This window comes from Gossypium arboreum, chromosome 5 (assembly GCF_025698485.1).
Source record: "Gossypium arboreum isolate Shixiya-1 chromosome 5, ASM2569848v2, whole genome shotgun sequence".
In the NCBI taxonomy this organism is placed as follows: domain Eukaryota; kingdom Viridiplantae; phylum Streptophyta; class Magnoliopsida; order Malvales; family Malvaceae; genus Gossypium; species Gossypium arboreum.
The window spans coordinates 21,497,263-21,519,021 of NC_069074.1; the positions used below are offsets into that span (position 1 = coordinate 21,497,263).

The 21,759-nt window shown below is 32.1% G+C and overlaps 3 protein-coding genes across 4 annotated transcripts; 2 read left to right on the plus strand and 1 right to left on the minus strand.

Annotated features, from left to right (window-relative positions):
- Nucleotides 1-184: 184 nt before the first annotated feature.
- On the minus strand, nt 185-4,319 carry LOC108469931 (2,3-bisphosphoglycerate-dependent phosphoglycerate mutase 1-like). Of its 2 annotated transcripts, XM_017771057.2 has the most exons (9): nt 3,916-4,319; nt 3,086-3,348; nt 2,598-2,821; nt 2,252-2,370; nt 1,957-2,113; nt 1,709-1,810; nt 1,487-1,606; nt 532-596; nt 185-453 (listed from the first exon to the last, which is right to left on the minus strand). In XM_017771057.2, the coding sequence occupies exons 2-8, from the start codon at nt 3,345-3,347 to the stop codon at nt 552-554; spliced, it is 1,029 nt and encodes a 342-aa protein (XP_017626546.1). In that variant the 5' UTR covers nt 3,348; nt 3,916-4,319; the 3' UTR covers nt 185-453; nt 532-551. The 2 variants fall into 2 exon arrangements, with proteins under 2 accessions (XP_017626546.1, XP_017626545.1); XM_017771056.2 differs by having other exon boundaries at nt 185-596.
- A 2,016-nt stretch (nt 4,320-6,335) lies between these two features.
- Nucleotides 6,336-10,174, plus strand: LOC108468138 (probable glucan 1,3-beta-glucosidase A). Its single transcript, XM_017769001.2, has 8 exons — nt 6,336-7,130; nt 7,257-7,376; nt 7,480-7,677; nt 7,945-8,103; nt 8,598-8,767; nt 8,949-9,104; nt 9,209-9,561; nt 9,660-10,174. Exons 1-8 carry the CDS (start codon nt 6,948-6,950, stop codon nt 9,839-9,841), a joined length of 1,521 nt encoding a protein of 506 aa, XP_017624490.1. The 5' UTR covers nt 6,336-6,947; the 3' UTR covers nt 9,842-10,174.
- A 6,019-nt stretch (nt 10,175-16,193) lies between these two features.
- LOC108469169 (FCS-Like Zinc finger 6-like) lies at nt 16,194-17,518 on the plus strand. The gene is made up of 2 exons (XM_017770060.2): nt 16,194-16,706; nt 17,072-17,518. The coding sequence occupies exons 1-2, from the start codon at nt 16,369-16,371 to the stop codon at nt 17,238-17,240; spliced, it is 507 nt and encodes a 168-aa protein (XP_017625549.1). The 5' UTR covers nt 16,194-16,368; the 3' UTR covers nt 17,241-17,518.
- The last annotated feature ends 4,241 nt before the right edge of the window (nt 17,519-21,759 follow it).

The window sequence follows — 21,759 nt, forward strand, 5'->3', positions numbered from 1 at the left end:
CTTTTATTCTATCACGTGTTCCAAATGAAAGGCAATTGAGTTTGCCTTTATCCTCCATGAATGAAACCAAGGCTTCAAGGGAAGAGGCCTTAATGCCTTATCCCTTGCACATCCAGGGCCATGGGACCTGAAAGCTTATTTTGCCCCATTAACGATGGGCCATTTTAAAACAAAATTATTCAAATTTGAGGGGAAAAGAATATTCAAAATTGCACTCCATAGTTTCTCAATACAAAAGACAAATGAAGTAAAGTTCTTATTGCTGTATGTATATCCGTTGTAGGGATCACTATCTTTTCCAGAGATGCACGTAACTAGAATTATAAGGATGGAACTATAAGATTACCGCAACCAAAAGAAAAATCAACTGTGACAGTAGCTGACCTTAGGTATTTGGCCCGACATAACAACTAATGCAATCGTAGATGTAAATGATCATGCAAGTAGGCTCTCCTAGGGAACAAGGGAAAGAAACTGTAAAATTATGTGAGTGGGAAAGGGAGCTAGATAAAAGCCAGAATTTGATGTTACCTATACTGAAAAGGGGCATGTCAATGCAACATCTCATCTAGTTTCTGCCTGTACTGAGCCAACTTCTGCAAAAATTTCAATTGGTAGAAAGCATTAGTCTTCTCCATCAAGCTTTAATAATTTCAGGTAAGAAATAAGAAAAAAGTTCCTCAAAACAAGAGGATAATGATAATAATAATGATTAATTATACTAAGCTTTTGTGTTCTATTTCCTTTTGAGTTTGAGATATTCAGTACCAAACGTAGGACTATATATAAGTATACTTTCTAGATTAATGTCCACCCAAAGAATTCAACAAAAAAAAGGCTCATTTTATATCAATCAGGTCTTTTCCATGTATGTCTCAAAACAGAAGTTTTTTCCATTTTATATCAATCAGGTTTTTTCCATTTTACTTCAGCAAGATACTGGTTTCAAGCAAAAGAGAGTAGCCAAATACTACATGTCAAGAAGGGGAAGCAATCATGATTCTTAATCTATAATAGTATAACCCGAAAAAAGATTTAGTTATCATTCCTGAAAACATATCATGTGATGAAAGCATTAACTTGTATTACCAATTTGACAGCTAAAAGAGTTTACAAAAAAAAGAACTAAGCAGCTTTAATATATTTATAGAACGAGATGGCCATATTTGCATATTGATACAGATAACACTTCCTGCTGCAAATTCCAAATACCTTGCACTACAAAAGTTTAAGGCATGGACTATTGCAATATTCTGAAATCACACACAATTGGTGAATTCCAAGCTCCTTTTCATCTCCTTCCCTTGTCAAAAGGTAATGAAACAATACCTACTCTGGCTTTTCTATCCTAACTCCTTTATAACTTTGAATTGACTTATGAATTTTATGCTTTGTGAAGCAAAAGCAGGTATATAGAACCAGTAGGGTGAAAGCATTTACACAGGTTCATAATGATCAAGGACAATGATGAGAGGAAGTTGCATACCCTAGTATAAGCATAAACTCCAGCCTCTGTTGGTGCGATGGGACTTCCCCTTCTAATGAACTTCCCCTCTTTAAAAATGTAAAGCATGGGTATCCCGGTTGATAGTTCTAAGCTGATAACCTGTCTCATAAAGAATACAGAAGAAATGTAGCCTTAGCGTTAAAACAAGAGCACCAAGAAAACTAAAAACATCATGAATGCAACAAAGAGGCGGATCCATACCTCCTGTGAGGTTAACTTATCAAGATACATAATGATAGACCTTAAGGAGTTCCCATGTGCAGCAATCATGACATTCTTTCCAGATAGAAGTTGGGGTTCAATCTACCAAACAATAAGTTGGTTGTCAGGTTCCAAATAAGTCACATTAAAGAACTTGAATCTCTAAAGTTAGACAAGGCATAGACCCCAACATATGATAAAAATATCAACCTAATTAGATATCAGACAAAACCCGATGTAGACATTACCTCATCTTTAAAATATGCAACAGCTCTTTCAGCACACATTTCCAAACTCTCGCCATTTGGTGGTGGTATATCATAACTTCTACGCCACTCATGAACTTTTTCCTTCCCAAATCTATCTGCAGTTTCCTGTTTATTGAGACCTTGTAATTCTCCATACCTGCACAAAGAGGAGAGTGCATGAATCATTCATAAAAGAAGATTGAAAAATTGAGACAACCAATAAAAGGACAATAAAAAAAGCAATAGCAATATAACTTCGTTCTTCTTGATACAAAGAAAAAGAAAAAGTGATTACATTCTTTCATTCAATTGCCAAGCTGCTATAACTGGAATTGATTGTTTTATGGTGTCTTCACTATGTATTTGACTCCATACCCTTGCTTGCTCATTCTCATTATGCATGATAATTGGCACCTGCAAACAGTACAATTTTAAAAAGTTAATCAGTCTAATAAACCAAAGAATGATAAAAAAAGATAACCACACTCAGAACTTCGTAAGTAAATAAACGATTTTCGATAGCTCAAATCCGTTTAAACATGTCAATAATTTTACTAATGACTGATGAACACTGGGCATACGGTATCACAAAGCAGCCAGTAGTGCCTTAATTTATCATGATTTTTTTCCCCTCAAGTTACCTTCTTTCTTCGGTGCTGTGTCATGGCTAGCATAGCGGTCATCTGTGCACGAATTAGTGCTGATGTAAATATCATGTCGACAGGTATGTTGCTGATTCTTTTGCCGGCTTCAATTGCCTCTTCCACTCCCTTCTTGGTTAAAGGCACATCAACGCAACCTGTAAACAGGTTCTTTTCATTCCATAAAGACTCCCCATGGCGAATCAGTATCAAAGCTGCTTCATCTGCAATGAGAACCAGTTGAAGAAAACAATCAGAAGATTTCACAAAAGTGAAACTAATTTTTCCATTGTTATATGAGGAAACAACAAATCATTTTCATCAGTTGGAATCAATGTTGTTTAGCAGTTTGCCATAAAACAACTAGTGAAGAAAGTGCAAATATAGGGCAGTTGAATTGAGCTAATAATCATGAAGAGAAATGGTGCGTTGCTATAATATTCGCTCATTAAGTAGGAAAACTATGCATATGGTCTGGTCGGGCTTACTTGATTTCTTGAGAGATTCATGCGTGCCATTGTTAGAGGGAGATAAAACAGGATCAAAAACAGAGGTTTGAGAAGCTGAGGCTTGAATAATACTGAATTTCTTCTCTCCGGAACTACAAATCCCTCTCTTGCAGAACCCAACTTCCACCTTGAAACCTTTGGGAACCAATCTCACTGAATTATTTCCACCTTGGAAATGAATTCCAGAACTGCCATGAAGTTGAAGAGTCCCAACTGTTAGGTGCAACATAGCATTGGCCATTCTGAAAAATCAAGATAAGCAAGCACTAAACTATGAACATATTCTGTAACTTGACAAAATGAAGCACAAATATACAGGAGAAAGTCCTCACTATTGACATACACATGTTCCCTTCCATTGCACTACTGGAAAAGAAAGCTAGAGCAAAATAACAGTTGATTATGACCATGCCACTAAGGATTTCATTTCATTCTAAATCATCAGTTAAATTATTCTTAAGGCAGATTAAGAATCTAATCGTTTAACAAGCTCCAGCAAGCAACAACACGATCTACGATAACCTCATCAGAGAAAAAGGAAAGCTATTTCTTTGAGAGAAAAAGAAAATGAAGAAAAGGCTAATATTTTTCGGATGCCAACAAGTCGATCATAATAATATTAGTTAAAAATAATTTGACAGATACAAGAATCAAAAGGTTTTCCCAATCAAAGACTCAGATTTAACATTACTCACATCGGGGATTCATCCCATTTAATCAAATAAACATTATAAATTTCAGGACAACGAAAATCCCAAAAAAAGAAAAGAAAAGAAAAGACAAAATTGATGGGCAAGAAGAAATCAAACCTTTAAGACAACAATCCAGAACCCAAAAATCTAATGCTAAAAGGGAAAAAGAGGTTGGTTGCGACTTTGCTTTGTTAGGTGCACGAAATAACTTGGTAGGTTATATAGGCCAACAGCGAAGAAACCGAGGCAAAGAAAAATGTGAATATAATGAGAGTTTATACTAATAATACGAGGAAAAAAAATACAGTCGACGGAGAAGGAGAGGGGTAGAGAGAGTTCACAAATTTAAAATGTCAATTTCAAGGGACAAAATAAAACAAAGTTTGAAAGAGACAAACTGTGAGTTGTTTTAGTATGCTGCAATAAATTTGCAGACTCTAAGGTTATATAGAAACAATCGTTGTTGCTGTCTGTGGATCATGTTTTCTTCTCATGTGTCACGCTCCCAACAGCTTAATGACAATTTCCCTTTTTATTCACTCAAAAACCATATTTATTTTTAAATTTTTATAAATTTCTTTTTATATAATTTTATTGGTGAAATTTGTATTTAAGATTTTTAATTGGGATAACTCGAATGTAATTGCTGTTTGGTTTTCCCGAAATAGTTTCTTTTATATAAGGTTGTTTGAAAGAGAGAGAAGAGTTATTGCAAACAAGTAAATGGGAGAAAGTGGAGAGGAAGATGAGAATAAATCCTGTAACACTGAACATAATGACATGTGGTGATTTGTGAGGTGAATAAATGTCATACATGGTTGAGAATTATCCCTTCGATTATTGCTCCTAAATCAAGTTAAATTTATGGTAGGTGTAAGCATAATCGATAATATACTAGTTTTTATAAGGGGTTGTATTGATTAACTGGCGATAAAAATAGAACTTGAGAGAAAATGTACAATAAAATAAAATGAGATTTTTTTAAAAATTTCCTTATCGAGGCTCCCCTTAATTTGGTAAGAGTTATTATGCATTGCATCTCAGCTTCTTCAATTCAAGTTCCTAAAAGGTAAAATGGAATATTGAATCAATGAACCTTGGAATTGTGGGATAGCATTTTTTGGCAATACTGTTTCAAAGGAAGTTGCATGTCCTACTACATTTACTCCCTCGCACCCCCAAGTTCCTAGACACAGACTTTTTCCTTTGGACTATGGCCCATCAACACACTATTTGGATTTAAAACCCCAATGCAAACATGGGCCAGTTTACAACTGTGCCAATGTTTGGGTGAGCTTAATGGAGTGGGCTTCTGCACCTACAACAATTCGGTTTATTGCTTTGTTAAGGCCTCAGATGCTTCTGAAATTGATGCTCATTTCCATTTGGTTTATACATAGATATGAAATAAAAAGATTAATTAGTGAAATAGTTGAAGTCTGACCGTGCAGCACTCAACTTCAAAGTCGGCACCTTTTCTATCTATCTATATATTTTTGGGCTCAAATGAAAAATGGGCAAATATTATAAATATTTGATCAAACTTCTATAATAATTAAGTTTAGCTAAGTTCAATTGTTTATTTCTCCTTGTTTCAATACAATATTGATGGGTTTCAGGTGGCTTGAAACCTAAAACTGAAAAACAAAAGATACAATCGAAACTAGTTATTATGAAAGTTTGATAAGATATGGAAACTATTTATAATATTTGCCTATTTTTTATTTGAGCTCAAAAAATATATGTAGAAGACGACACCTAGAGGTGCCGACTTCAACTATTTCAAATCTATTTTTGCTAATTAATCTTTTTATTTCAGATATATGGGAAAAAAGCCGCATGTTTCTTTCCCCTAGACTTGTTTTCGGTGCCCTCTGGCTAAAGAAGACTATTCCACTCTCTGACCGTCAACTGGTAATTTATAGATAGTTACAACTTAGCAAAAAAAACCGCCGAGTTCCACTTTTTTCTCAGTCAACGGTGCCTCCATCTCTATCGATCATTGCTCCTTCACAGACGGGTACCATAGCACCGGGTCACAAAGGGAGCATCCTGGACTTCATATAAATATGAACTTTTTGTACGAAAACATGGCGTGAATCTTGCTAGATATCTTCTGAAGCTTGTCGGATAGTGAATGGAATTGGTCTCCAAAGATAAAAGACGTCAGAAGGCACTGAAATCTTGATGGTGCTCCACGTTTAAGTACTCAACATTAAAGAACAAAGAGAAGTGAGAAACGCAACATTTACTTTATCTATTTATATATACTTCTTAGGTATATGTAACGCTTAATGTTGGATAGATGTAAATGCAATATCTGTTTTTGAAATTGTTTAATGGCCGTCGCCTCATCAAGTGTCCTGTATGTAGAAACATGAGGGCTTCCACTACTTTCCCTTTCCACTAAACAGTAATTACAATATATTGTGATCCGATATTGCAACAGTAATGAGTACTAAATAGTAAGTATAAGCTTTGCTTATGAAAGCAAGGTTTTGTCATTAGAACAACTTTTGTGTCAACCCCTTCACTGCCAATTAATATGAGTTTCAGAACATTCTCTTCTTCTTTTTTCAAACCTTCTTAAATTTTTTTAATTTTATTTCCCGAGAATTCAGTTCAGTGCATGAGAATGGTGAGTTATGTCATGCATGAGGTATTTTTATTATATAGAAAATTCGGTTAAAAAACAAACATTTTCTTAGTCAGCCTCCATCTTCTCTTGTGTTCATTAAAAGACAACGTATCCAGCAACTTTCTTTGACCATAATAATAGTGCTTCTTAATTCATTTCATTATTCCAGCTTTGGCGGGTAAAACTTGGATGTCAACCTTCAATCTGCTTGGGTGAGGCGAGAAAAAATATATAATTCAACGTTGGATCATGCCAGAACTGGGGGATATGATTAATACTGGTGGTCAAACATCACCCACCAAATGAAATTATTGATGAACTTGAACTTGATTTTGCAAAAGCACTCATAAATAGTCAACCACTCAACCAGCTGAACCAAGCCATTTCGAAGTCAACATTCAGCTCTGTAACTCTTGTCTCCAGCCACTGTGATTTAATTTATATGTATTATACATAGGGAACTGAATTCTAGAGGCCGGCATACGAGAGCGAAAACAAAAGAAACATCAAAATGTTAGTGTCGTCAACAATGCATCTATTAAGCATGTGTGTCCTGTCTTTGGTTTTATCTTGCTGTCAGGGAAGGGTAGATCCGAATTTCCGGATTCGAGCAGTTAATCTAGGAGGTTGGCTTGTGACCGAAGGTTGGATTAAACCTTCCCTTTTTGATGGCATCGTCAACAAAGATTTTCTGGTTTGGAGATTAAACCCTTTCTTTCAGAATAACCATTCACCACTATATACAAATTCATGAAACAATAGAATACAGTATATAATTAACTCCAGTTCTATTTCTGTGCCTCATTGATATGATGATCAGGATGGAACTGCACTTCAGTTTAAGTCAGTAACAACCGGGAAATATCTTTCCGCCGAGCAAGGTGGAGGAAGTATCATAGTTGCCAACCGGACAACTGCTTCTGGCTGGGAAACCTTCAGGGTAATGGAAGCTATACTTTTTGTCTGAACAAGTTTTTTCCTATGTTATTTCATTAATTCAGCGTTTGTGACTTCAAATTTGTTTCCCGACTGGTATGAAACAGCTGTGGAGGATCAATGAGACAGCTTTTAATTTTAGGGTCTTTGGGAAGCAATTCATTGGAGTTGACACGGACGAGAATGGGATTGGCATAGTAGCTATCTCAAAAGCTCCTGGACATTCAGAGACCTTCGAGATTTTGCGGAACTCCGATGATAAGAACCGGGTTCGGATCAAAGCCCCAAATGGGTACTATTTACAGGTAATTGTAACTTGCAAGTCTTTGCAAAAGCTTGTTCGGCCCACTAAGAAAGACCTTTCATTATCCATCTAGGTCGGCATTTCACTGTGGGATGAAAGGCAAGCAAGTTTAATTGGGATATTAAGACATTGAATTTTTTATATTTGTTAGGTATTCCCTTTCTCAACACCACTGAAAAAGTGCTTTCTTAAGATATGCATGCAGTGTATAAGTAAATAATGGTGTCCAATAAGTGTATGCCTTTTGAAGAAAAGATGTAAAATGCAGGCAAAAACAGAAGAAGTGGTGACGGCTGATTCGCAAGGAAATAAAGGATGGGGAGACGATGATCCATCAGTATTTGTGATGAAGATGACAGGAAGGTTGGAGGGCGAGTTTCAAGTGACCAATGGCTATGGCCCTGAAAATGCTCCACAAGTCATGAGGGTATGTGCTGCCTCACTAAGATAATTACTTTTTTTTTTGGTTTCATTATGAATATATTTAATTGCATATTAATAATGTTTAAAATGTGTAATGCAATATCAACAAATCAATCTCAACTTCAAGAGATAGTCTCTTTTTTTTAATTAATTAGTTGTCATTATGATGAAAAAAAAGAGTGGGGGGACCGGGGGGTGGGGGGGGGGATATTTTCAACTAATATGAAAAACCATTATAAGATAGTTTAAAATTCATAAGACAAATTTGGCCTTTGACATTAGTGTCGGCGTTGGCTGTTGGCTGTTGACTTGATGACCTCCAAATGGTGGTATGGAACAGTTTGGGTGGCTTTAAAATTGCCATTCCTATCTCATAGTTATTGACAGATTTATAACTTTTATTATATAGCTTGTGATCTTATTGGTATTATTTTAATTATTATTTTTTAGATCTTGTAATGATATCGTGTGATGTTCAATATTTTATCTTATTCTTAGGAGCATTGGAGGACATTCATTGTGGAAAAAGACTTCGAATTCATATCACAAAATGGGCTAAATGCTGTGAGAATACCAGTAGGATGGTGGATCGCCAGCGATCCGACACCACCTCCGCCCTTTGTTGGCGGCTCGTTGCAAGCATTAGACAATGCCTTCCAATGGGCAAAGTAAGTTCCTTTTTCTTCCCCTGTAAACAACTACTTTTTATCAATTCACTCAAACTTTTTTCTTCCCCTGTAAACAACTACTTTTTATCAATTCACTCAAACTGAATCTTATCAATACGAAATTCATATTCCCCAATGATGTTACAAATTTTCCTTCTTTTTTTTTTGTGTGTGTGTGTAGGAAATATGGATTAAAAGTTATAATTGATCTACATGCTGCACCTGGTTCACAAAATGGCTGGGAGCACAGCGGTTCCAGAGATAGCTCCCAGGAATGGGGCAAAACAGATGAAACCATAACCCAAACAGTAGCTGTCATAGATTTCTTAACATCCAGGTCAAAACAATGAATCCATTTTCTTCATTGAAACTCAATTACATAATTAGTTATCAGCTCTAACTTCATTATGAATTATGATGCCTTTTGGTCCTTGAATATAGATATGCAAAAAGCCCAAGCCTTTATGCAGTCGAGCTCATCAACGAGCCCCTCTCACCGGGAGCAACACTGTCGAGCGTGATCGAATACTACAAAGCCGGTTACGCCGCCGTGCGTAGGCACACTTCAACAGCTTTCGTGGTGATGTCGAACAGGCTAGGACCGATGGAACCGAGGGAGCTGTTTCCGATGGCCAGTGGCTTTAAGCGATCTGTTATTGATGTACATTATTACAACCTTTTCGAAGACAAGTTTAACAACATGACACTCCAACAGAACATTGATTTTGTATACAACAATCGGTCCTCGCAGCTGAATTATGTTACAACATCTAATGGTCCTCTAACTTTTGTCGGTAAGGATGGATGGTCGGTTCTCATGTAAATTGAAATGTTTATGATATTCATTCATTAATGGCGAGTGTAAATGAAATGAGTGATGGTCATTTTTCAGGGGAATGGGTGGCTGAGTGGCAAGTTGTTGGAGCTGGTAAAGAGGATTACCAACGGTTGGCGGAGGCTCAAATGGAGGTGTATGGGAGGGCAAGTTTTGGTTGGGCATACTGGACTCTGAAGAACGTTAACAAACATTGGAGCCTGGAGTGGATGATCAACAACGGCTATATCAAGCTTTAAGGTTTAGGCCCTTCGGTTCTGGACTTGGGGCATCAATAGGAGCACCTCTTGGTAGGCAATAAAGGTTGCAATATTAAAATGTTCCCAATTCTCAACCCAAAAAACAGCCATAAAAAAAAAAAAGGGTTGTATTTTCAAATTACAAATATATATGTTCTAAAGGTGGCACAAATCATGTTTTAATAATGTAGTTTTTCGTTTTGTTTTTGTCAGTTTATATTTATTGGGTCATCAAGTCCATTCATTGTCAGCTATGATCCAAAGAAGTGAGAATGCATTTAACGACCTTAAAATGTTTGCAATTTGAAATTATATTAATTCAAAGTAACACGATCCTAATTGTGTGGTATGGCCAATGGAGAAGTGATATTTTAGAATTAAATTTAATAAGATTAAAGAAATAATTTTAATGGAAATAATAATGATGATAAAAGGAAAAAATTGATTTACAGGTATTACTACTAGTAATAAAAATACGCATAAATTCGTAATTAGAGTAGAAGATAAAAAAATTTTGAGTAAAAGCAAAAAAATTAAAATTTATGGCATTTACAAATTCATCTCAGGATTAATTTAAAAGAAAAAAGTAATTTAATTAAGCTTCGAAATTCCTAATTCAAATTAAATTTTAATAGAAAACAGGAAATGAATGTAACCAAAGTCACCAAATAGGAAATTGAATATCAGTGAACATTATAACAGGGATGAATGGGCTAAAAAGCTGAGTGGAAGAAAGGATATTATGTGGCTTATAGCATATATATTAAATTAAACATACTACTTTATAACATCAATATTAAATATATTGAAAACTTTATCACACACGTATGCGTGTTAAAAATACGTATTTAGAATATATATATTTAAAATAATATGATATAAATAATGAAATATATGATTTAGAACTAACTAATAATAACACGAGTTAAAATAAAAATTAGATTAAGGTTACTAAATAATGTAATTATTTATCATAGTGTTGTTATCAATGCTAAGTCAAGGTTGAGTTAATTTATGACACAATCTCAATCAACAATATTATTAATACAATTGATGGACGTAATAAAATGCGCATAATAAAATTAAAATAAATAAGTAAATCAAAATAAATATTTGATTGAGTGGTAAATTTAAAGTTTTCTAAATATAATTGATTGACATTGGTCCAAATTGCACTATATACATATTATTATTTTTTAAAATTAAAAGGGCCAAAATATCCTCAAATAATATAATTTTTAAATATAAAAATGTCATTTTATAATTTCCTAACTAAGTTGGTACTTGATTGATTTATGATACCAACTTAATAAGAGATTTTATTAATAGTATAGATCTCAAATAAATAAAATATATATAGACAAACTTAAATAGATTTAAATTAATTATTTATAAATATAAATAAATTTAAACAAAATTTAAAACCCACGTCTCAAATTGGATCAGACTAAAATAACTATTTATAATAAAAATAGATCGAATTTAAATCTAACCCAATCCAACCCAACCATTAATACCTCTAACATTATCAACGTTAGGAAGATGGAGTAGATTTTTGTTTTAGTTATGGTGGGTGACAAACAATTAACTTGTTTAGAAGGCACACTATACGGACATCTCCCACTAGACAGAGAGAAATTAAGAGTGAGCAAAACGTAGGTCACAAGCAAAATAAAAAATAAAAATCACCTTTGCTTTTACAATTTCATTTGCAGAAAAGAAAGTTACGAAGAAAACAACAATTTGTTACACTAATGTGGACACCTCAACTTCTGCTTACCTGTTTCTCAAGTAAGACCACGAAATAAAATGACACTGGAAATAAAATTTATATATAAATTCAAGATATGTTCGATGTCATTTTACAAAGTAATGATTCATTCATACCCAGTTTTATCATTACACTAGAACTTAATGCTTTTACTGTGCCAAATTGGATATTTAGATGTGGTTAGGTGAAAGATAAATCCATAGACAGCCAAAGCAATTTAGGGTTTTAGGCCATTAATAAACAACAACAACATATTACGGACTTCTTTTTTTTTTTTTTGGGGGGGTGGGGGGAACCTGCCATGGATGGATTCTTAAAATTTGGTTTCAAGGTCTTCTTCCTGCTGTCTCCCAAACTTCCATCTCGTTCTTCGGTCGTCTTCATTTTTAGTAAAGAAAAAAGCTGGCTCACTTTAATATAACAACAAATGTCTACAACTATTTAATATTTCAATAATGGAAAAGACTCCATATTATATGTTTCAAATCATAAATAGAGAATAATTCTTTAAAAATATCATATCATATCAATTCTAGTTTTAATTCTTTTAAATAATAATTAAAAATAGAGGATGAAGTTACTGTTGAAGATTTCAACTGTGATTTGGAAGCCAAATATCTAGGGGGTAACTATTTCATATATACATGCTTTTCCCAAAGCATCTATGCTAATCTTAAAAACTAGATGCTGGAACACTCAGATTTCAAGCTACAGTGTGATTAAAAGAAAAGTCATATATATGCTACAAGAATATGCACTTTTTTTCCCCTTAACTCATTCCTGGCATATTCTCCACATTAAAAGAATCAAATGCTTTAAAAAATAAAAATGTAGCTTGAGAATTTTTATAGCTCAGATTCACATAATCGAGCTTACCAAGATCCCCAACTTTCCACTTCATGAACGCATTTCTTATCGCTGTCATGGATGCGCTCTACCAATAATACATGTATAAAAGTTTCTATCTTTTATTTTAAATATAAAATAATTTTAAAACCACGTAATAATATAAATAAAGAACATATTAGATATTGTTAGTAAAAAGTGCGTTATTAAAAGTAAAATCAACACAATAAAATTGGTACTTAAGTTTATGTGCACTTGTCCAGACGCTAAAGGAAATAGAAAAATATATAGATCACATGAAAATAAAAATACAATTCGATTACGTTACGTTTGTAAAGCCTAACTCAGTAAAAAGTATGTACTTTCTTCAACAATTACAATGTCAACCTACTCAACTGCACACACTGTGATTATTTCCCCCACTCTTGCACTTTAAAGATACAAACTTCTCACCACTATGATCAACCCTGTGACAACAATAGTAAAACCATAACTACATGTTTTACTTAAAAAATAGCACACTTACACCTCTCCATAATAGATTAAGTGTCTAATTTTCATTACATTTTTCTATGATAGTCTCTCAAATATATAGACATGGATTCGAGACTTGCTTACAATCCAATATCTAATAAATTCCAATAAAACAGTAATATTATTAATATAATATAAAATATAATAACATATAATATATATATGAACTCTTTAGCAACTTAAAATTATGATCCAATTTAAAATTCATAATCTAAAAGATTGTTTTGAGAAATTTCGATCCAAATCAATTATTAATATTCATAGCAGTATGATCTTCCATAACAAGTTAGATGCTCACCAAAAATTAACATAACTTAAATATAATGTTTAATAAATTGTCAACAACTAAATATAAAAATTGTCACCACAAAAATTTGGTGAATAGGTGAGTGGACACTTCCTTCTATACTAAATTATTAATTATATATATATATATATATATATTAATAGAAGCAATGATAACATACAATATATTAAAACTATATGCAATTTTATTTATAAAATTTTAAATTTTATTAATAAAATTCAATTGTAAGTCATGAAATACCCTAACCACCAACACCAACTATATATTAACCATATATTACGGTATAGTTGTGATAAATTTGGCTAAGAAACTATTCTGGGAAGCATATATAAATTAGGGCTATACTAGCTTTCCAATGCTGAATTATGGGCAGAATAATGAGAAACAGGTTGTCCCATCCAGTGCTAACCGCCGAGAAAGTTAAAATGACAGAAAAAACGTTGAAATGATAACGGCCCATGTTAATTTTTCTTACCCTCAATAATATCTCAACCAATTACGTAAAATCTGAATTAAAAGGAACTTGGAATCATAATTGTTATTTTGGGACCACTAGGCTTCAATTGAAGAGCTTATATAAATAAGACAAGAAAACTACATACCCAAAATGGGATTTCTCAACCATGCAGCAAAACAATTAATTTTTATCTAAAGGTCATAAATTATCCAAATATACAAGTACTTTAAGAGTTGATGGTAACTGATAAATCATAGCCTTGGATATATGTGCTCCACTGCACTTTTTTTTTTTTTTTTTTGCCTTTTTAAGTTCAACTTAACTATGAGCTTAGATTTCCCAAGGACATTCGTTTACGAATGAAATAATAAATTATTTAACCAGTTGAAGTGGGCATATATACAGGGGCTCAGCCAACCTCCAAAATAATTGATGCTGGATCAATGGAAGAGCAAAGGTGCGGAGACTCGACTCATCAGCTTTGGAGATCCATTCAACACTTGGCTTCATCTGGATTTCTGGTTTTGCTTTTTGTATATAGAATCTGTAGCTTTATTTTGTTTTTCTTCGTAAATTCTCTTGATTTTCTTTTAATTATTCCACCGTCCTCTTCTTCTTCTTCTTCTTCTCCTATATATGAATAAAAGAGGAGGCATCTTACTAGCATTCCTGTATCTGATTTTGTTTTCTCTCTCTCTCATAATGTGTGTAAACACAAAATGCATACTTTTTTTTTCTTTTTTTTTTCCGATTGAATCGTGCCTCTATTTGCTGCCATTTGTTTTACTTTGTTTGATAATAAGGTGGAGAATAATTTCAATTTTAATCTTATTTTTTTAATCAAAATTCAAAAGGAAGAGCAATATAAAATATAAGCATATATCTATGTATGTACATTTATAGCCGAATATGATAAAGAAAAATGTATTAGTGATACACTTGTTGTGTATTAAAATCACCCATCAAATTATTAATAAATATCCAATCAGTTTTTTTTTTAAGGTAAATATTATATCATGCCATCATGAGATTATGGCAACATGGTCCCGTACGTAAGAGAGGCATTTTTCACCTAATTTAAAGAGGCACCATTGGCATAATAATAATAAACAACCTTTTTGTCTGGGTAATACAAAACCCAAACCAAGCGTAGATAAAAGTGAAAACTCAGTTTACTAAAAACAAAACCAGATTCCATTAAATGTACTTTAATTGTGAAAATAAATATTAGACAGTACTATACAACTACTACACAGGTTTCCAGCAGACTGTATACTATTGTGGCACAGCAGCAGCCTCTCTATCATTGGAAGTTGAAGCATATGGCATTTTCTTTTTTCTTTTTTGAATTTAGTATATGTCGTTTTCAAGTTACAACTATATATTGTATATAAAGTTTATATAATCTTAATTTTTTATATAACATTTAGGGTTGAGAAAAATAAAAAATAATTAAAAAACGATTCAAGTTTAAATTAAATTCAACCTTTTTTTTTTTATAATGAGAGGAGGAAGAGATTACCCAAAAATTGAATTTAAGATCTGATGTCAATGAGGCTTAATTTCGACGGAAATAATTTAAATTTTATATATGATTTAATTTTAATAAACTATCTATATAATAAAATTATAGTATTTTAAGTTTAAAATATGATTATATGTTATTTTGCCAATTTCATTTAAATAATTTGATGTTTACAGGAGAATTTTATTTTTATATTTTGACCTATTGAATATTTAACAAATTAAATTATTATTATTAATTATTTATAATAATTTTAATTAAATTACATAATATTTATTATCAATTATTTATATGCAGTCAAGGACTAACCAGTAATGACGATGAGTAAGTGGGTTCCTCCCAAGTTATTATAATGGTATTATTGAAAAAATTTGGACTAACATATATTATTGACAAATTTTTATAATAATTAATATTATTTTTAAAATATAAAATTATGTAGTGATGTGATTATATTTTATATTACCAATCATTATATAAACAATTATCATATAATTACGCTCTATCAATTAAATATATTTAAAAAATTCTTATAATTATAAAAACCGAGATTATTACCCTAATAATACTCTAATTATTCAAAGATGTGATATATAAATACAAATAATTATAAAATGGTGGAGATGAAAATTAAATATAATATTAGGCTTTCTGAAATGGACATAAAATGATTGCTTTCCGTATTTTTAAATTTTGGGGTCAGAAGTATGTAATTTTTTTTCTACCAACTTAGGTGCAATAAATAATTTAATGTGAGACCAAATATAAAATCTCCGTTTCTAATTGGCACTTAGAAACTGAAAACAAACTAAAGCCGTCATTTGGGAAGTTTAGAGTATCCTAAGCTTACCGTATCATTTATACACATAATTTAATTTTATTATTAGTATGACGTGGATTTGCAATGATATGATATGATGCCAAATACCATAAACTAGCAACATTAAAGAAAACGAAATGAAGGGCTGAGATTCATTCCTGGGTTTCTGGCTCTTCTTTTATCTGCCCCATCTCCACTTCTCCACTTCTTCACCTGTCTGTTTTCCCTTTGGAGACCTTTTTGTCAAGAAAATAACGAAAGAAGAAGATGCAGCTAGGGAAGAGACCGAGGCCGAGGCAACCGATGAAGAGAACGACAAGCTTGATGGAGATCACTTTTGATCTAAACACAAGCAACGTTGCTGAAGCAGCTCCACCGCCTGATCCACTTAACCCTTTTAAAAACCACCCTAAACAGCAAGCTGGCGTTTGGGGTCCACAGATACAGGCTGATGATGGAGGTTTAGATCAGCAGTCGTTGGCGACTGTGTCACCTAGAGTTCATAGGAGACACTCAGCTGATTTTATGGAAACCTCTCATTTCTTAAGGTCTTGCGGTCTTTGCAGACGTCGCCTTGTTCCTGGACGTGATATTTATATGTACAGGTTATTTATTTATTTTTCCCTTCCTCCTCTTTTCTTTTAAAAAAAATGGCATATTTTGATTAAATATGTATATTTAGTACATTATCTGACAATTTTTTTATAAAGTAAGAACAAAGTTGGAATCTTAAATCTCAACTTCTGAAAAGTAGAAGAATTTCTAGATCATGTCTAGATTATTGATGTCAGAAACTTTCAATTGTCTGGTTTTTTGTTTAATAGATTGAATTTAATATTTATTTTGGGGTAAAGCTTAATGATAGACAATTTATTTGGTTGGAAAATTCAAGTTCAATCTTTTTCATGATGAATCATTATCATTACACGATTAACTCATGATGGAACTTTATTTATTTGCTTAATTGCAGGGGTGATAGTGCATTTTGCAGCCTAGAGTGCAGGCAACAACAAATGAACCAAGACGAGAAAAAAGAGAAATGTTCGATAGCATCCAAGAAACAAGCCGCCGCTTCATCTGTTGCCAGATCCGGTGTCTCCGCCAAAGGCGAGACGGTTGCCGCCGTACAGTTATATTAATTAGCGTGGCCAAAAAGGAATTTTACCAAGCCCAATTTCCATGCTACTAGAAGGAATCAATATATATATATATGTATGTATGTATGTATGTATGTATGTATGTATGGGGAGTGCAAGTTTTAGCTTTGTAATGCTAATGGGACAAGTTTTGGACATGTTATTTTCTGTGGATCCAAAAATGATCAAAATCATGCCCCCAAAGTCTAAATCCCTACCTTTTCCTATAATATCTTCTTATTTTTGTTAGTACTTAATGCAAGAAAAAATTGCAGCTCCAAGTAGTTTTGGATATTAGTTCTTCATTTTTTATTTTAGTTGTTTTCTCTACTGGTCTTATTAATTGCTTCAAGGGTTGACGAAGAATCAATGGTGGAGCTAAGGGGGTTGGTAGGGGTTTTGTCCCCTTTAAAATAAAAGATTTTCTATTTAGGTTTTTATAATTTATAAAATTTTGAATTAGAAATAGTAAAATTACATTTTAGCTCATCAAAAATGATAAAATTAAATTTAATTTTTAAAAATTATAAAATAGACTATTAAAATGGTGAAATATATTTATTATTATAAAATATACAATTTCATTTTGGCCTCCATAAAATTTTTCTAGCTCCGCTATTACAAAGTATCCGACCCAATTTGAAAGAAAAATTGCAATAGAACGAAAAGAAGAATATTTTATGAATAAATACATATTGTAGCAATAATTGTCCTAACTAGGATGGAAAATTTGTTCCCTTTATTATATTAGATGAATGAATTTTTTCTGAACAAAAATCTGAGTTTTAATTGCATAATAAATTAATTTTTTAAAGAGAAATTAAATCCTTAAAGAAATAAAATTAAAAGAGAAATGATTTACATAAAAGGGAATTTGCTGCTAATATGATACTGACAATTGATTAGTGGTGTGGCTTAGTCAACTTTGCGTGGAAATTTGCACAAAGTTAATGTAAGAAATAAAATGAAGAACAAAATGAAACAAGTATAGCAGAGGTAGGCAATTGTTTGTTTCCTTTCTTATGTTGTTGTTAAATAAGGAGAAGATCCATTGAAGGGCTCAAAAGCCGAAACACTAATTAAAATCACAATGTGCAAAGTTTATTGTGAATACCAATCCAGCGTGTAGTTGTCTTCTCCTCTAAAATGACCTTTCCCGTTTAAAAGAGTTAAATTCCATCCAATCAATCCACCACTTCACAACCCATGCCTGTATCAATATTCTAATCATTTCATAATGCTGCTTAGCATTTAACACCTTTTTTTACATTAAATACATAACTCTCAAGTCACCCTTTACTTCTCCATGCAATAGTCAACAAAACAATTATTTATCTGCTGCATAATTTCACACTTTACGTGTTATGTTTTGTGTATTTATATAAGTATTTGAGTAAACTATATTGGTAGCTATCTAATTATTAGTAATTTTTTGTTTTAGTCACTAAATTATGAAAAGTTATAAAATGATCACTTAATTATTTAATTTTGTCTTTTTCTTTTTTTACCACTGCCTGTTAAATAGCTAACGGAAAGATGATGTGACAGCTTTTTAAATTAGCATAATAACAAGTTTAGCTGTAACGCCTCAAAAATTTGTGTGTTTGTTAAATCTTGTTATAATGAAGTTTCTGTAATTGTGGCTAAGTGCTATGCTTGTATGTTCTAGAGTGGGGTTCAATTCTTTCTTTTGGGGTTTTGCTATTTATTTTGGTTTAACCCCAATCCTTTAACTTCTTGGATTAAGTTTAATTTTGTGTGTTTCTATGTTAAGAATGAGCATGTTGGTTTAATGGTTAAGTTTTTATATACTTGTGATCTTGAGTTCAAGTCTTAACATAAGCAAAAAGGACATATTCTTTTTACACGGTGTGATAATTAGTTTACTTTTAATTAATTAAATATGTTTAGAAAAAAAGAAAGTTTTCCCTCTTACGTCATTCCTTCCATTTTTTTGTTTTCATGATTGTTTTCTTCTGCAACACCCCTAACCTGTATCCGCTGCCAGAACAGGGTTTCAGAACATTACTACCATTTACAGATCACTAAAAAAAAAATTAAATACTTACCGATTCAATGCATCATATAAATAAATATATTACCATTCAATCAACAGTTTGACACTTGTATAAGCATCAAACAACAACATTGTTAGTATACTTGCACATATCTCATATAAATTCAACATTGATATATCTATTTTCTCGACATATCGCACTTGAGTTTAATAATAGTCTCAACTTACATGATTTCCTTGTATCAACATATCAAAGATAATCATATATGTACATGTCATGAAACATATCATGCTCTTACCTTTTCTTCATAAGCATATATCATTCATTTCATTATATCAATATTTCATGCTCCATCATTTCCATATATTTTATGTATATTTATTCCGGTAATAGCTTATATCAAACTTAACATACTTATACTTATTTCGTTTATCTATATTCATAATTATTTCATATAACCATTCGTCATCCGATACATATTACCCGAATATCAATTGTTCAACAGATGTTAGGCGTCTCCCATCCACGGTCTTATTTATCTTTGACATGATGCCATAGTGTCTTTCAACTATGGTCTTACTCATTTTCGTCATGTTGCCATGGTATCTTTCAACCATGGTCTTGTTCATTTCATATCACGTTGCCATGGTATCTTTCAACCATGGTCTTACACATTTCATATCAGTGTCATGGTATCTTTCAACCATGGTCTTACACATTTCATATCAAAGAGCACACTCCATGAACCTCATCCTTACAAAGGGATTACCACCAAAGCTAAATCCCTATAATATAAACTCATAGAGTATTGTCGGATTACCGGTCCAAAGCTAAATCCTCAGAACGATAATTACTCTAATGAGCTTGGATCCAATTACCGGTCAAGCTAAATTCAGACCTAATTCGGATTACCCGTCCGGCTAAATCCATTTTACACGTATTCTTCTGGAGGGCTATATCAGATAGGATCACCCGTCCGGCTAGATCCTTTTACCGTCAATTCCTTTTCGAGATCTATCGAATTTTCCTTTCATTCAACTGGGATTTATTTTCAATTTATATCGAGTATTATCAATATTTCATCAAATATCATGAATTGAACATTCAAATCATATTTTCATCACATAACCACATATTTCAAGTATTTAAAATACAATTCAAGTTACACAAACTTACCTCATTGCTTGTTTGTGTTTATAATTTCATTAATCCGATATCTTTTCTTTTCCACGATCAAGTCTCATATTTGAGTCGTCCGAATATTTATAAATAAATTTGATCATCATTTTCATTCATTTCATCTTCTAATGCATTTAATTAATGCTCTAGGCAAAATTACCATTTTGCCCCTAAACTTTTAATTAATGATGATTTCGTCCTTAGGGTAAGGAAAATAAAATTCTTGCAATTTAATCCTTATTTCCAGCTATTATTCTCATATATATATTGATCACAGTCCATGAATTCTATAAAATATCAAAATTTTCCATAATTTCAACACTTTTCAATTTAATCCTTAAAACATGTTTTCCCCCGATCTTGAACTAAATTAATAATTTCATTCAATTTTGTAATTTAAATAATAAAATAATCCATTTCATGCAATTTGGTCATTTTTCCTCCTCCTCCTCTCCATTCCACATCCTTGATGTATGTAGCACACTTGTAAGTAACATTATCTATAATATTTATTATTTACTTTTATGAATATTCAAGTTGTCCATCTGTGTCATAGTCACTAAATTATTTATATCTGGAGCTATAGGACGCCAAATTAAGATCTGATAATTTTACCTGAAACTAGACTCATATATATTCTTACCATAAAATTTTCAGAATTTTTGGTTTAGTCAATAAGTACAGTTTATTCTTTAAAGTTATCCCTATTCTCATCAAGCAGTTTGTGACCCTTCTTCACTAAAAATTAATTATCTCCTTGTACAGAATTGAATGATGTTCATATTTGTTTCTATTGAAAATAGACTCATTCAGGATTCTAAACATATAAAAATTAATTATTTTTATCCAATTTTTTTATGATTTTACAAATTCAGAACAGGGGAACCCGTAATCATTCTGACCTTGTCTCACAAAATTCATCATATCTCATGATTTAGATTCCATTGCTTACATAATTTCTTCTATAAGAAACTAGACTTAATAATATTTAATTTCATATTTTATTCATCCTATAATTAGATTTCTACAATTTTTGATGATTTTTCAAAGTTAGACTACTGCTGCTGTCCAAAACTGTTTTAGTACAAGATATTAATTACCATGTTATAACATCCTTATTTTCTTTTCTACACCATTTCTCATCACCTTCTCTTATTTTTTCTTCACTAACATATCAAGAACATAGGACCTTATGTAAGAAAACTCTACTATAACATTATTTCCATGCTTTATCAATAATAACAAACTTAAAAACATATTGAAATCTTGATGTACTTACCTTTTCTTATTGACTTCAATCTTTAACTTGATTTTCTCTCTCCTCC